Raw genomic sequence first — 15622 nt, 5'->3', positions numbered from 1 at the left:
TGTTTTTGTAGCTGGTGGTACCTAGGCAGCCATGGTCTGTTAAATTTCAAAACGGAGAGAGGCGGCGTGAGAAAACCGAGCGTAGAAGAGGGAAAGACAGAAGCCTAGGAGTCTCCGAAGGCATCATCTCTGAGGAGGCCATACCGCTCTTTCTGGGCAATTCGGTGCAATGAGGGGCTGTCTGTGGAGGGCGGGTGCATGGTGGTTGCCACACCCAAGCGGAGACTGAACGCAACCCACGAGATACTTCGTGAGACCACCATTTTGCTAACGAGTCAACCAATCAGATAGAACCAAGGCAATAATAATAAAAATCTGGCGCACAAAACCTAGGGCATTCACCTGGAAAGAGCGGCCGGCCCCACGCTAGCCCCTGCCAAAAACTTTTCAAGCCCCTCTTCTTACCTCGACCCCTCCATCCACCCACCCATCCCACCATCTCACTCTTCCGCACACCAGCCCACGCAAATAAAACCCTCTCCATCACCCATCCCTCTGCTCGTTCTCCTCTTCCGATCTTTGTCTGCTACATACCGATTCTTTCTGCGAATCATCTGTGCAGTGAGTTCTAACCATCTCTCCCTCATCGGCTTATCAGCCAAGACCACAGTATCTAACAAATCTCATCAGCTTTCACCTCTCAAAACCACACATCTCGATCCAGAACCGCCAAAATGGGTAAGGAAGAGAAGGCTCACATCAACGTCGTCGTTATCGGCCACGTCGATTCCGGCAAGTCGACCACCACTGTAAGCAACTTCCCCCTATGAAACAATGTCATCATCGACATCCTTGACTGACTGTCTTTCGCAATAGGGTCACTTGATCTACCAGTGCGGTGGTATCGACAAGCGTACCATCGAGAAGTTCGAGAAGGAGGCTGCCGAGCTCGGTTAGAAACCCCACCTCACCCCTGACATTGAGGCAATCGACTGACATATTCCTATAGGCAAGGGTTCCTTCAAGTACGCGTGGGTTCTTGACAAGCTCAAGGCCGAGCGTGAGCGTGGTATCACCATCGACATTGCCCTCTGGAAGTTCGAGACTCCCAAGTACTATGTCACCGTCATTGGTAAGCTCATCTCATCCACCTCCCCACTCATCGAGATCGCCACCTGTCCTTCACCCAAGGAGTCGACTCTCATCCATGATCATGTGCTAACCCATCACAGACGCTCCCGGTCACCGTGACTTCATCAAGAACATGATCACTGGTACTTCCCAGGCCGACTGCGCCATTCTCATCATTGCTGCCGGCACTGGTGAGTTCGAGGCTGGTATCTCCAAGGATGGCCAGACTCGTGAGCACGCTCTGCTCGCCTACACCCTTGGTGTCAAGCAGCTCATCGTTGCCATCAACAAGATGGACACCACCAAGTGGTCCGAGGCCCGTTACGAGGAAATCATCAAGGAGACCTCCAACTTCATCAAGAAGGTCGGCTACAACCCCAAGACCGTTGCCTTCGTCCCCATCTCCGGTTTCCACGGCGACAACATGCTTGCCCCCACCACCAACGCTCCTTGGTACAAGGGTTGGGAGAAGGAGACCAAGGCCGGCAAGACCACCGGCAAGACCCTCCTTGAGGCCATCGACTCCATCGAGCAGCCCAAGCGCCCGACAGACAAGCCCCTCCGTCTTCCCCTCCAGGATGTCTACAAGATCGGTGGTATTGGCACAGTGCCCGTCGGCCGTATCGAGACTGGTGTCCTCAAGCCCGGTATGGTCGTTACCTTCGCTCCCTCCAACGTCACCACTGAAGTCAAGTCCGTCGAGATGCACCACGAGCAGCTCACTGAGGGTCTTCCCGGTGACAACGTTGGCTTCAACGTGAAGAACGTCTCCGTCAAGGACATTCGCCGTGGCAACGTCGCCGGTGACTCCAAGAACGACCCCCCTGCCGGCGCTGCTTCCTTCAACGCCCAGGTTATCGTCCTTAACCACCCCGGTCAGGTCGGTGCTGGCTACGCCCCCGTCCTCGACTGCCACACTGCCCACATTGCCTGCAAGTTCTCCGAGATCCTCGAGAAGATTGACCGCCGTACCGGAAAGTCCGTTGAGAACAACCCCAAGTTCATCAAGTCTGGTGACGCCGCCATCGTCAAGATGGTTCCCTCCAAGCCCATGTGCGTTGAGGCTTTCACCGACTACCCCCCTCTGGGACGTTTTGCCGTCCGTGACATGCGTCAGACCGTCGCTGTCGGTGTCATCAAGTCCGTTGACAAGTCCGCTGCCACCGGTGGCAAGGTACGTTTTCATTCCTCACTCATACCTCTGAAGCCATCTTCTAACATGTTCATCAATAGGTCACCAAGTCTGCTGCCAAGGCTTCCAAGAAATAAGCGGCTTAACTCACCAGGGTTGGGTTCTGAGTACGCCCATGGCTTCGCCGCCATGGATACTCACTTCTACGGCTTTACGAATTCCCTTTGCGTGGCATGAGGACATATGAATACGGCTGGGTAGCACGAATATCGAGAGGAAGGATGGACCGGATGATTCTACGTCAAAAAAACTTCTCATGATACGTGCTCAGTAGCACAAAAATAGAGTCCTAGAAGTGATTCCCAAGTTACATGATTGTGCCTTCTGCTTTGTGATGTGATATTTGTGATTCTGCTGTGACCTTTTTCTAAACTGTTGCCTATTAAGTACGTGTCTAATTTCCAAATGGCCTTACCCTTGGAGCTAATTAGCCGGTCGTTGCATTCAGTATGAGCTCCCCGGCGTGAAAACTGCGGCGGGGTTGTGGACGAGTCCCAGATACCTGGGTTCTCAATTAGTACGTGCTGTGTGGAAGGCTGTCTCACCCCGTCGGCCCCTGTGAACGGCCAAGGTCATGTCCCGCCTTACGTGGCAACTCCTCACCTCTTTCGATAAAGCTCGATATCGTTCTCTGTCTGGGTCCGTTACAGATTCGTCTCCCCGGAAGTGAAGGTATCGGCGGCTGCCCTGCGCCGAGGTTACGCCTGTCCACATTGAGAGTATCGCCTGATATCCTCCCCCATCAACATTGCAAAGCTCGAATTCGCCTCTTGTACAGGAGGTATATATTACACTTGATACAATGTTTTGCTACACAGATGTTTACATGTCCTTCTTTCGCGTCCCGGCCTACTCCTTCTCGGCAGCGGCGGGATCGACATCGCCAGTGTCGACATTTTCAAACTCTCGCGCGATATCCCTCTCCCCGACCCACTTCACGACCTTCCCCGTCACCAGGTCGTGTGCCAACGCGAGGTACCTGTTGGTGTAGGCTTTTACCACCTCGTCAGGCGCATCATCATCCGTTGGCAGCGCCTCAAAAACAAGCTCCGACCGTCGACCGCCGTGCAGACCCGCCTCGACGCTCGTGTAATGGACCTTGTGGTCCTGGTACCTGACACCCAAACTCCGACGGATCTCGAGACCGGAGAAGACGTACGTGGCTGCCCCACCAAAGATACCGTCGCCCTCCGTAGATGGAAGACCGGAGAGCTCGATCTCTGGTGGCGGGCGCAGACGGCCCGCTGCAAGGTCCAGCTTCGCATTTTTTGTATACTCGCAGAAGGGAGACCCGTCGAGGGCAGCAGGTGACATTACCGAGAGCCACGACTGGGACAACCGCATGTCGACGGGCTCAGAGGGGTAAGCGACGTCGTTGAAGGTCTGGTCGAGGACGGCGACGAGGTCTTTTTCGCAGGCGTCCCAGCTCAAAGGGCCCTCGGGAAGTTCCCACGGGACGACGAGGCGTAGCTTGAGAAGATGGGGCAGACCTTTTACGGCATACAAAGAAGGATGCCGACGGAAACCAAGAACAAGAGTCGTCTGCATTGGCTGCGTTGGGATTGTCGTGAGTGCCTCGTCCAGGGCATTAAGGCTTGTGGGATGGGGGGATGTCGGCGAGAAGACGTGGTTCTTGGCCTTGGCCGCCACAGCCAAGTTGAAACCATCCTGCTTCCTGTGAAGGAGTTTCCCGAAGGAGGCGACGGTTGAGGTGTATCTCTTGCTCCAGGTAGCGTCGGAGTCTTGAACGAGGCGTTGTATAGGATGAGAGAAAACGTCGCTGGCCTCGAGAGGGAATCCAGACTCTGCTGGAGAGACACGACCAACCGGCGCCACATAGCGGGACCATTGCGTAAGTCTGTCCTTCCATGAAAGCTTTTCTAGTCCGCTGCTTTCGGGGATCAGTTTACCGTTGTCATCCCTCAGCTCGTACTGGAGAGAGACGGATGCATCTTCAGGTTGTAAGGCGGTGTACAGGAGACGCTGGACAACATTGTCCAACTGTTCGCCAGCATCGTTTTCCTCTGCGGCTCCGTCGTTAAACCATGAAATGCGAAGCTTTTTCGCCGTTAGACATGACCGTCACTGCTACGGGAAGAGGTTCCACTTACGTTATGGCTCTTGGTGCTAAACGTGATAAACGTGTTGGTAAGATTGCCAAGATAATGCAGCAAGGTGGAGCGAACGTCGTAGTTGGAAAGCCAAGGGGCATGGACGTGTTTGGTGACGACAAGCTGAACGGACTCGTCCAGCTTCTTCAGGATCGTCTCCGTCTTGGCTTTGGTGGCTGTGATCCTCACTCGTTGATTGGTGAACTGAATGTCTTCACCCTCGTCGAGGTAAGCATCCCTGATGGCGTCGAGTCTCTGACGGTCCCCTATTGCACGTTAGACAACATCAGAATAGTCGACTGGATCACTTACGCGCTAACAGAACAAGAATCCTTTCCTTGATCTTGGCGCTGTAGAAGCCGATGCCGTCAACCATCTCCCTGATGCTCAAACGCCAGGCCTCGATCATGAGGGTCAAGACAAGTCTCTCCTTGGGAGAGCCGACAATCTCCGGCAACAGGAGGGGGGCCCAGGGTTTCTCGTCCTGAATCCAGTCGTACTGCAACACCTTCTCCCCCTCGGGCGTTGTTCGAGCCTTCGCATTCTCGCGCGCGAGATATGCCCTGAGCTGAGCAACTGTGAAACCGTTTAGGAGCACCTCCAGCAGCCTGTCGAACTCGCTCTGCGAAACGATGGGCTCGGTGGGACGGACACCGTCAACGTTGGCCAAAGCCTCCTCCATCGTGAGGTCCTTCGCTTCCGCTTCAAGTGATGCTTTGAGATCAAATTCCGGAGCCAGGGGCTCTTCGACCGGCAACTCCCTTGAAACCTTGGGGTTCCCGCGCGTCTCGCGCATGACGATTGCCCGCGCCTTCTCTCCTAGCATGCTGACGTCCAGCTCCTGAGACTGCAAGTATACATTGCGCTTTCCTAAGCGCCGGTGCTCGCGGCGATCCCTGTGGTCTCTGCCGAAAAATAGCTTTCTGATGAGGGGCCGGTCTTGCGTCGCGGGCTCCGTCTCACTCGGAGGTCCATTTAGCCCTGATGACACAGACGGCGAGGAAGCAACTGGGTGCGCTTGAGGCGGCTCATCTTTTGGGGACACGCCATCGCTTCGAGTGTCTTTGGTACTACTCGATGGGTCTTTCTCGCCGTCACTTGCTTTCTCAATTCGGTCCCAAGCCGAGTCGGCGCTGTATAACCGTCTTTGGAGGAAATCGGGTTGGAAAGGGGGGATTCGAAGTGAGCTATTGGCTCTCGGTCGGTCGAGAAGTCGCAGTTGACATCGCAGACACACACTTCGAGCGTAGGAAGCTCGAGAAAGCATTGGGAAGAAAATAACAAAAAGAATACGCTGAACAACTTTCAATGTTCATTCCAAGCATGTTGCGATCCAAAGCTCCCTAAATTTTGCGACAGGTCGGCGTTGATTAGATAACAGATAAGATAAGAAATCAGCAGGTGGCGCGAAGTAAAGTGCCCCGCCCAAAACCGCGTCGCGTCAGTTCGAATCGCACGTCACTCACTTTTGTGTACGGAGAACAGCAGAGCTTTCTATTCATCACTAACTAAGCGTCTACCTGAGCTCCCGTATTTCAGGCGCAGCAGCTTTACTGACATCATCGAGATTTTCTTTTCGTAGAAATAAAAAAAATAAACCAAATGCCTCCTTTACAAAGAAGACGACGACAGGTACGACCCACACCTTGGTTGTAGACACATTCTTCTATAATTGCTAACAGTGATCAGGTGGAGGATGAGGACTCAGAAGAGGAAACCAGGCACCCCAGACAGCGCCGAAGTCGCGACGCATCCAACGAAGATGGCGAATCCGAAAACGATGCCGTAGATACCACCGTTAGCGCAGAAGAGCAGCTTGCGAAGAAACTGGTGCGCTACGCTCTGGCTTGCGAGTTCTCTCGGACGCCAATCCGTCGAGATGGAATTAAGGAACGAGGTTAGAAGTTACAGGGGTGAACTTCGCGACCCTGAGATGTAGCTGACATGTCACCAGTTCTTGGTGATCAGGGTAGAGCCTTCAGGAAAGTTTTCGAACTGGCACAGCAGCAGCTCCGCGCCGTCTGGGGCATGGAATTGCAGGAGCTCGCCGTCAGAGAAAAGTTCACAATGGCAGAGAAACGTCAAGGCAAGTCTAGAGAAGAGTCGGAAGTACGTGGTAATTGTGACTAACACCACACAGCATTGAAATCCGGCTCCCAAGCAAAGACCAGCTCCGGCGTCTTCGTCCTCTCCACGACACTCCCTTCCCGATACCGCGCCCCGGCCATCATCGCCCCTTCCAAAGCGCCAAGCATCGAAGCCGAAGCATCGTACACAGGCTTCTACACCATGATTATAACCATCATTCTCGCGAGCGGCGGCGAACTGTCCGAACAGAAGCTGCGGCGGCACCTCAATCGCCTAAACGCCGAGGCCAACGTCGCATCGGAGAGGACCGAAGACGTGCTGAAGCGCATGCAGACGCAGGGCTACGTCGTGCGTAAGGTGCAGAAGAACGCAGCAACGCAGGCGCAGGACGGCAGCGAGGATGTCACTTGGCTTGTCGGCCCGCGCGGGCTCGAGGAGGTTGGCGTTGATGGGGCAGCAGGCATGGTACGTGCTGTGTATGGTGAGCAGGCGGATGCGGATCTGGAGAAGAAGATCGGGGTAACTTTCGGGATTCAGCCAGCCGAAGATGCCGATGGCGACGTAGACATGTCGCAGGCTCCGGGGGCCGGTCCGTCGCATTGAGGGAACGTACAGATGCGCAGAAAGGATGCGCATGGCGAAGAGACGCCGGCCAGGATTTGGTGGAAAGGGATACCCAAGAAGTAGCAAGCGTTTTGAGCGCATGAGTGCATGAGTGCATGAACAGCCAGTAGACACCGGCAATGGATTTTCGGGGGTATCTATCTATACCCTTCTTTATCAATTCCAAAACAAAGATGTCGCCCAACGCCGGTGTTCCCGCCCAATAATATTACCATACTTGACTTCCCTCCCTCTCAACGCGTGGGTTCATCGTTAATCCTCGCGTGCTGGTGGTGGGCCGGCCGGCTGCATCATTTTCTACCAGCAGTCAGCCATTGTTCATAGCACGATCTGGCCGTGAAGGACAGCTGGTACATACCCTGATGAGCCTCGCGCGGAGTAGTTGTGTGGGCTCGTTCTCGGCTAGAGCCATGTATGAGAGCATCGGGGGATGACCGGCGATGGAAGAGTACGTGTCGCGGTAGATGTTCGTTTTCCATTCCCAACTGGTAGTATCGGGGTGCCCCGTGCCGACATACTTGGCCTGAAGGCGCTCAAGCTCTTGCTGGTTACGGAGTTTGTCGGCCTGTCATGATACCCATCAGTAGCTGTTTCCCTTGCAAGCATGCGCACGCCTAACTCACCATGTTGTCTTTGGATTTGGCTGCGCGAATGTTGATGGATGCTGCTGAAATCCAAAGCTTCACGGCACCAAAGCCTGTGTCATGGATGCGCCGGCTGAAGTTCGGCAGACCTTCGCGAAGCGCTGGCGAGGGCCGTGCACCAGCTCAAGTACATATCACGGCACCCCTGACCTCCACGATCCACATTTCTTCACTTCGTCTCCGGATTCACTCTCAAGTAATATCCCCAGCAGCAGGATCACCTTCGACAAATCACACTATGTCATAATTCGGGTTTTATTCACTTTAAATCAAATAGCAGCTTGCAAACGTTCCCCATCGAGCATTATCATCCGCGCCACACACTACTGTCTGCCACTTCGAAGATATCACCAGCATGAGCAAAAGCAAGCAAGGGGCTCTGCAAACCAAGCGGAGAAAGCAGCGTCAGGCAGCCGAGTCGGTCGAAAAGCTTAAGACTAAGTGCTCTCAGGAACATGGGAAGGCTCATGTGGCGCACTGCAAGGATTGCTACGGGGATGTTGTGGAGACGATGAGAAACAGATACATCGGCTCTAAGGACGAGTGGTTCTCCGGTAACAAGGCCCTCCTGAACGATCTTGATAGCTTGTTCGCGAAGGTCAAGGACTTCAAGGAAGACCTCAAGGCCATTGAGGCCCGGATTGACAAGGAAAAGCAAAGGCACTACCGCGAGTCCCTCCCCAAGTCAGCGGCGGGGCGCGTCGCCGAAGCCGCGATAAGCAGGGCCGTATTTCAGGCTGCTCTGGAGGACGAAGAGAAGCCGACGTCTTCACTTATCGAGGATGTCGAGAGAGCCGTTAGCAAAGGAGTCGACGACGCACCGAGTCTCGAGGAGCTGGCACCCATGTTCGATGGCCTAGTCCTCGACAAGGAGGCCGACGTCCTCATCGACGTCTTTTTCCGAGATCCCGGGACAGGCGAGGTTCCTGCATCATGCAAGAAGTATGTGGAAAAGTTGCGCTCAGGTGTCTCTATCGAAGATGTTATGTCTGCCATAGCGGCCGACAGCTCAGCTAGGTCTCAGGCCTCAGCTAGCATGGACAGGCACAAACGGACGCTCAACGAGCTTAAGAGGGCGCAGGCGGCACATGAGCAGGATAAGCTCCTGAAAGCTCAGAAGCGGCAGCAGCCCCCTCCGCAGGGTCCTCGGGTCAATAAGGAACTATACGATCTTCCGCCGTGTCTCGCATGCTCAGGCAAGGTATCGCCGGACGAGGTCGTCGCGTGTCCCTTGTGCTTGGTCTTCGCCGAACTAAGCCTGACTAAGAGGACGGTCTTTGACTCAGAGAAGTGTTACGAAGAGGCATATGTGAGACTTACATGATTGGCCACTGTAGCGAGCTGTATGCTGACAACTACTCAGGATGAACACGTTCAGACGGCACACAGCTGCGCCGCCGGCGAAGGATGCGTTCAGCTCAAGGACGAGGATGAGGAAATGGGCGGCAGCGGCGAAGGGCCCGTCATTTGTGAAGAGTGCGCAGAGCAGCTAGGGCAAAGTATAGTCTACTGCTCATCGCGCTGCGCAAGTGCCGACTTTCAGGAGCACCGAGAGGGCGTTCACATTCCGAATTGGAAGGGACTTGGCATCGATATCGGCACCCAGGGAGAGCATTTAGTCTACGACAACGACGATAAGTCCAAGTATCATGTAAACGACATTTCAAAGTTTGTGTGGCGGCTTGACGAGGCTTTCGCGCGCGTCTTCAAGAGCAACAACCCTGATATCAGAGACATCCAGCATTAGAAACGTGCAACGGCTGGCTGCTGCTTTGAGCAATAATAGAATCGCTGCCTGTCATTCTCAGTGTCGAGGAAGACAGGACTCTAAGGGAGTTGTTTCCGTTCGGTACAATAGCACGTCGTCTTCGATTCAGAATAATTGAAGTAAAAATAAAACAACTTGATGGCCGACTTGGTTAGCGTAAGATAAGTCTTTTTTGCCCAACGATTATACCGTATTTTGCAACATGCTGAGAGCCCACTTCAAGTCTCATACACTCCGATGCGGTTCGGAACTTGAGGTTAGCGCTGTGGCCCAAGCCAAGACAATACAGGACCTATCGCCTAAGCCCGCCTAAAGCGTGCGAGGCCCCTATTGGCAATCCGCCCTAAGAGCGGAGGTCTTTCATGTCTTGGAGCAGGCATTCTCCAATCACCAACATCCGGGGGCACTCGGAGGATTCATCAACCCATTAGCCGGGCTGAGCTCAGTTCCATTTTCAATTCCCTTTCCCCCCTACTCGGCTCGTAGCTTCGTGACTGCTAATAATCAGTTGAGAACTGGATCGGTCAAGGTTGTCCTCCGGATTCCACCAATTCCCGACATAGTCTTTTGGCAAACATCGTGTCGAAACCCTACCTCCCTGCCAATCCGGGTGCGGAAAACACCTACTTTTCCTTCATCTATTTCGGAGCGGATACATGGCCCTTCCCTCACCCTTACTGTCACGTTGAACCCTAGTTCCTCGTTAAGTCGTCTTCGGTCTCCACTACATCATCATGGAGAGTGTCATTGATGCCGATGCATCGGGCGCCCGCGCGACCTCGAGGCAGAGAGTGACTAACGCCTGCGAGGCGTGCAGGGTGGCCAAGGTCAAGTGCCAGACCGGCATGCAACCTGGAATCTGTCAAAGGTGTGTGATGTGTACCCACCCTCGGCTCAGGCCATATACCCGACTTGGTTCGGCGTGTTAGTCGTGCTGTGTGCTGATCAGTCTGCCGAGGGAACCAGGTGTCTCGAGTTCAAGAGAGAATGCATCTTCCGCACCGGCCCCAGAACCCGCCGCCCGCGACAATCCAGACTGTAAGCTCCTCGCTATTGACTTCCCGGGCGGCAACTTCTGCCACACACTTCCCGTACCCCGTAGTCTTACTTACACTGCAATAGGAACCAGGACGCCCCAAGACCCCCTCCACCACCGGGGCCATCCAAGACCTTCAGCATTGACTTTGGCATGCCTCAATTGGAAGAGCCCGACGACTTTGAGACTATTGCCGCACAACATGAGAGGTACTTCGAAGAGCTCTTACCTGCGTCTGACCCGGAGTTCATCAACATCATGCTCGGCCTCGAGGACCCCGGTAGCAGACCCTACTCTACCATATCAACCCCGCCGTCCTCAGGCTCAGGCCCGTCCATCTCCGTATCGAACTTCGGTCTCAAACCCCAGTTCAACCTCGACTCCGCCGAGAAGCTTCTGCAGACATTCCGCGTCATGCTGAAGCATTTTCCCTGCGTGGCACTTCCACCGGACGCCACGGTCGTGTCTCTGTCCAAGACTAAGCCGTTCCTGCTTCTCGCCATTCTTTCAACGGCGTCCGCCTCCAGTGCGTTGCAGGGACACACACTTTACGATGAAGAGTTCCGCAAGATCCTCGGCCTCAAATTCGTGGCCGGGAGCGAGCGAACCCTGGAGCTCCTCCAAGGCCTGCTCATCTATACGGCGTGGTACGCAAGCTCCTGTTCCCTTGTTCCCCCTTAACCGCCTAATCAATCTCAGGTATCCTTTTCACCTCCGGCCAAAGAGCAAACAGGGCTTTCACTACGTCCGCATGGCAGCTGAGATCCTCCACGACCTCGACCTCGACCACCCACCCTACCAAAACGCGGGCGTGTCTACCGCACCTACAGCGGACCAGATGGAAGGCATCCGCACCTACCTGTCCTGCTACTATCTGGTTACAGCGCACGTGCTGCCCTCCTTGCAGTACTTCCGCAGGACGACTCTGACCTTTTCCAGGTTCGCGATGGCATGGGCCAAGATGTCTACAGCACGACTCCCGTACACCTCGTGGACCGCTACCTGCAGCGACCTCCTTGAGCGCAGCTCCTCTCTCAAGGGGGACCATACCCTCGCGTGGCTCGCAAGATTACTGCACATCACCGAGGAGGCGTCTGAGATGACGAAGAATGCTCCGGTCACAGAGCAGGCGAAACAACAGGCTCACTTCATGTTTCTCGGGCTCGATAGCCAGCTCAGGGAATGGCAAAACCAATTACCCAGCAGTCTGGGTGACGTTCGTGCGTATTGACCTAACACTCACATAGCTGAGTGTCTTGTGCTGAACCCATCTTAGAGTCTATCAAAATTGCCACCCTGTTCACCGAAATTTTCCTCCTCGCCGGTCCCATCTTCCGCCTCGCCTCCACATCGAAGATGGGCGATCCCTCTCTCGGCCCGCCCATCCCCGCCCCGCGCCTCGAGCGTTGCCTGGTGCTCATACGCAGCTTCTTCGATTTCACCGTCAACCTCGACAAAAACGCCTTCCTCGAGATGAGCTGTATCGATTGGTGCCGCTTCATTCAGGTCGTCATCGTTGCCGTCCGCGTGTCTTTTCCACTGCCGCTCTGTCCTGAGTGGGATCACGCGCGGGCTCGCGAACAGCTGCAGTTCGAGTCCTACCTCGCCAAACTGTCGGCGCACCACGAGGAGCTGACGCCGTCGACGAAGAGCATGGACGTCTATTCGGCGAGCAAGGTCGTGTTCGCGGTTATGAAGCGCAAGTACGAGGGCCGCATGGCGAACGTTTGTGCACCGGTGAACCAGCTTCCAAGGAGTATTCGCGGATGCCCCATGTTCGATGGGAGTCTGGATCCTTATTTTCCCATATGGGACCAGGACATCAACCGGAACGGCGCGCACGGGTTGATCCCGCCTGTGCTTAATGGAACGCCGGCGGCGGTGAACGGCCAGGATATCTACACTGACCTGTGGGCTACGATGACCATGGGATGTCCAGAGGAGATGAATGGGGATCCAGATCAGGGTCTCGATCTGATCCAGGGGCAACATCCGCCGATATACCCGGATCCATCGCTCCCAGGGGACATGGCCACGGGCCCAACACCTACCGGTAGCGGATGAGCTTTCTAGCTTGAATGGTATCGCACGCTCCATCCTGGCCATAGCTTCTTGCAGATGGAGGTAACCCTACGACATGAATTGGACCTTCTCTGGGGGGGGGGGGGGCATCAGCCTGGAGCCTCTTTCTTTCTCTCCCCATCTACTCCAAGTGCCGGAACGCCCACCCAGCCCAGTTTGAATGGCAGGCTCGCAGCAGCTTGAGATGGCACCACGTAACTTCAACCAGGGTCAGCAGTAGGCGGCAGTCAGTATCAGAGCTCGCACGGCTTATTACGAGGGATGACGTTAGAGGACTTCACTATCTAGGGTGTTGTCGAAGATGGGCCAGCAACTACTCTCAGAAGCATCGCGGCACCGACAAGAAGAGGTGCAGAACCTTGTCGTCGTTCACTCTGGTTCTCGGGAGGTAGATGAGCGTATACGTGATGCGTGCTGCGCAACCTCTTGTAGGAGGGTTCATCAAGCAATAATGACCAAAATTCACTCATTATGTCCATTTGGCATACTTTGCTCGCCGTACGCTATATGACTGATCATGGCGTGACCGGACGTAACCTTCACATCGTCCGCTGTCATGTACCAACGTAAACACTTTGCTGCAAGTCTTGCTGGGATACTTGCATTGCCACCCGTAATCAAGCTTGTACGAAAACGGCAGCAGATGAAATAGCAGACCGCTTGTCTCTGACAGGCGACCGCTCATGGAGTCGTTCATGGAGTCGTTCATGGAGTCGTTCATGGAGTCGTTCATGGAGTCTCTACAATTTACTCCCTTTGGTCTGCCTGGATTAGGACCGATACCAAGGTTAGGAGATGTCTTTTGGCACCGTTCCAGCCAAAGGACCAACGAAATCGAACGGTCCGGGCAGTGACACCAGGCCACCATGATGAGGGAGCCCTGCATGTCGACAAACGGCATGTACGACCCAAACTGCTGGGAATTCCGGGCCGTAGTGTCCAGGGGCCCCACGGGATATGGATTCTGAAAATGCCCTAGCAGCTTTCGTAGACCATTTCACGTCCCCACAGATGAATAAAAAAGCGATAGATCCCGCTGTAACGCATGTGTAAGAGCTCGTCAGGTCCCGGGAATGCCGCGTCGCAGCCAGTCGCCGGGCACCGGCACACACGCACAGGGTCGCCCATCCCGCATTCGTTCGTTACCCTCGATCCGGATGCCGTTCTTGCCGCAGTATGGAACAAACCTGCGCCGAGGAGACCCTAGAAGACTGACCAACAGTTCCTCGTCCCTTCGGCCGCGCGGCAGCAGGCGTCGTCTGACGACGACGTCCGCGGCTAACGGCTTCGATGGCGGCTTGCTCCCGGGGGCTTCCACATCGTCTAGGACCTCGTCCCTCTTCGCCCTCCGCCGTCGATTCTGTACTCCAAGCTCTTTGGCTAGCCAACAAGATGAAGAAAAATACAACGGGCCCGCGGGATTTCACGCCAGCAGGAAAGAAAGTCACCAACAGGAACAACAATCGGTTGAGAGCCATTGGGTGTAAGTTCGTTTTGTCTCCCACTTTTATCCCGACCAGAGTCTCCGTCAGCCTTCCCAGATAGGGTCGTCGTCTATGGCAGTAAGTGACTGGATACCCGCCCAGGTCTAGCATGATATTAACTCCGTCGATGCCCTCGCCCCCCGCCCTGACATCTTCAGCAACTCCGTCCGCCTCGCCACACATTTCACCTCCACCACCTGAGAGGCCTTGTCAGGGTCGAAAACACATCACCGACCAGCCCAGCCCAGCCCTTGACATGTTCGACCGTGTTCATCATTCGGATCCACCGCCAGACAAACGCCTCGCAGTCCGTGTAGTCCTCCGCATACACGTCCCACACGGCAACCTTTTCTGCCCCCTCGCCGTCCGCAACCGGCGGGCCCACGAGCAGCGCCCGGCCGACAATCGCCTCGTCCGCCACCAGCCTCGTCGTGGCATCAACGACGTCGTCGAGGCGCGCGGCGCCCGCCCCGCCGCTCAGAAAGGCCGCCTCCGTGGGCGCCGGGAACATGTTGCTACCGCTGACGAAGTAGGGGCAGACCATGTTGAGGCGGATCCCGTGGCGCAGGTGCGCGGTGGCGCGCATCGATCGGAACAGGCCCGTCACGGCGTGCTTGGACATGGTGTACGGCGACTGGCCCGGGCAGTGGCCCACGCCCGCGATGGAGCCGACGAAGATGAGGCACCTGTCCCTGGAGGCGCCGTTGCGCGGCAGCCAGAAGAGGGCGAGGTGCGTCGTGTACGACAGGCCGGTGACGTTGACGTCGATGATGGTGTTGGACGGCTTGCCAGGCGCGTCCGGGTCCGTCTGGAGGGCCGACGGGCTCTCGAAGCGGTAGTTGGCGCCTGGGTCGTTGACGCCCGCGTTGGCCACGACAACATCGATGGCGCCGTTGGGCGAGAGACGGGCACCCTCCTTGAAGAAGGCGACCTGCGAGTCCCAGGAGGTCACATCGCACGTCACGAAGTGGTGGGAGCCCTTGGGGTTCTCGGTGCGCAGAGCGGCGACGAGGGTTTCGCCGACGGACCCGTTGACGTCCCCGATGATCACGTTTGCCCCGTGGGAAGCCCACTCTCGGGCAAAAGCCGCGCCCAAGCCCAGGGCGCCGCCGGTGATGAGAACCGTCTTGCCCGAAAGGGTGGAACGGTCGTAGGGCTCTGTGGTATCCACAGGCGGCGAGAGTTTCGTTACAGGGACGAGATTATGATAGCCCTGTGCAGCTGTCATGATGGGCAATCAGTGAGAGAATGACGGAACGGTGGAATGCTGGGTCTGCTGAGAAGCGGGTGTAGGCAACTCCCGAAGTACCATTCAATCGACAGTGGTGAACGAGGAAGCCTGTTCGGAGTAAGCCAGAAGCAAGAGTGCGAGGAAGAGTTCTGGCCCAGGTTCCCCCAAGCTACAACATTTGAAGATGTTCAGCAGGAAGCAGAGTCCGAGGACAGACAATCGTGAACGAGGAGACGGTTATCTCGGGTCCTGGTCCCTCATAAGCGTTGCAATTGGAGGGAGGAGCGAGAT

At 55.6% G+C, this 15622-nt stretch overlaps 7 protein-coding genes across 7 annotated transcripts; 4 read left to right on the top strand and 3 right to left on the bottom strand.

Moving 5' to 3' along the window:
• Positions 1-354: 354 nt before the first annotated feature.
• LY79DRAFT_567687 (translation elongation factor EF-1 alpha) lies at positions 355-2573 on the top strand. Its single transcript, XM_060558913.1, has 6 exons — positions 355-561; positions 631-749; positions 817-892; positions 950-1072; positions 1173-2245; positions 2305-2573. The coding sequence occupies exons 2-6, from the start codon at positions 675-677 to the stop codon at positions 2338-2340; spliced, it is 1383 nt and encodes a 460-aa protein (XP_060409391.1). The 5' UTR covers positions 355-561; positions 631-674; the 3' UTR covers positions 2341-2573.
• Positions 2574-3112: 539 nt separating this feature from the next.
• Positions 3113-5641, bottom strand: LY79DRAFT_525053 (mitochondrial inner-membrane-bound regulator-domain-containing protein; the record flags this gene model as incomplete). Its single annotated transcript, XM_060555690.1, has 3 exons — positions 3113-4321; positions 4375-4640; positions 4687-5641. The coding sequence occupies 3 exons, from the start codon at positions 5639-5641 to the stop codon at positions 3113-3115; spliced, it is 2430 nt and encodes an 809-aa protein (XP_060409390.1).
• A 194-nt stretch (positions 5642-5835) lies between these two features.
• Positions 5836-7230, top strand: LY79DRAFT_567681 (MAGE family protein). Its single transcript, XM_060558912.1, has 4 exons — positions 5836-6006; positions 6064-6271; positions 6329-6460; positions 6515-7230. The coding sequence occupies exons 1-4, from the start codon at positions 5977-5979 to the stop codon at positions 7063-7065; spliced, it is 921 nt and encodes a 306-aa protein (XP_060409389.1). The 5' UTR covers positions 5836-5976; the 3' UTR covers positions 7066-7230.
• LY79DRAFT_567679 (splicing factor 3B subunit 10) lies at positions 7231-7891 on the bottom strand. Its single transcript, XM_060558911.1, has 3 exons — positions 7710-7891; positions 7445-7651; positions 7231-7383 (listed from the first exon to the last, which is right to left on the bottom strand). The coding sequence occupies exons 1-3, from the start codon at positions 7710-7712 to the stop codon at positions 7339-7341; spliced, it is 255 nt and encodes an 84-aa protein (XP_060409388.1). The 5' UTR covers positions 7713-7891; the 3' UTR covers positions 7231-7338.
• A 194-nt stretch (positions 7892-8085) lies between these two features.
• On the top strand, positions 8086-9477 carry LY79DRAFT_593696 (uncharacterized protein; the record flags this gene model as incomplete). Its single annotated transcript, XM_060561593.1, has 2 exons — positions 8086-9039; positions 9094-9477. 2 exons carry the CDS (start codon positions 8086-8088, stop codon positions 9475-9477), a joined length of 1338 nt encoding a protein of 445 aa, XP_060409387.1.
• A 364-nt stretch (positions 9478-9841) lies between these two features.
• On the top strand, positions 9842-12702 carry LY79DRAFT_567676 (uncharacterized protein). Its single transcript, XM_060558910.1, has 6 exons — positions 9842-10366; positions 10465-10536; positions 10621-11181; positions 11234-11419; positions 11474-11754; positions 11811-12702. The coding sequence occupies exons 1-6, from the start codon at positions 10233-10235 to the stop codon at positions 12596-12598; spliced, it is 2022 nt and encodes a 673-aa protein (XP_060409386.1). The 5' UTR covers positions 9842-10232; the 3' UTR covers positions 12599-12702.
• A 1582-nt stretch (positions 12703-14284) lies between these two features.
• On the bottom strand, positions 14285-15328 carry LY79DRAFT_525135 (short chain dehydrogenase; the record flags this gene model as incomplete). The annotated part of the gene is made up of 1 exon (XM_060555696.1): positions 14285-15328. The coding sequence occupies one exon, from the start codon at positions 15326-15328 to the stop codon at positions 14285-14287; it is 1044 nt and encodes a 347-aa protein (XP_060409385.1).
• Positions 15329-15622: the final 294 nt, after the last annotated feature.

Source organism: Colletotrichum navitas, assembly GCF_030913465.1.
Source record: "Colletotrichum navitas strain CBS 125086 chromosome Unknown LY79scaffold_85, whole genome shotgun sequence".
NCBI lineage: Eukaryota > Fungi > Ascomycota > Sordariomycetes > Glomerellales > Glomerellaceae > Colletotrichum > Colletotrichum navitas.
Note: the sequence above shows the minus strand (reverse complement) of the source record. Positions and strands in the feature narration are given on the sequence as shown.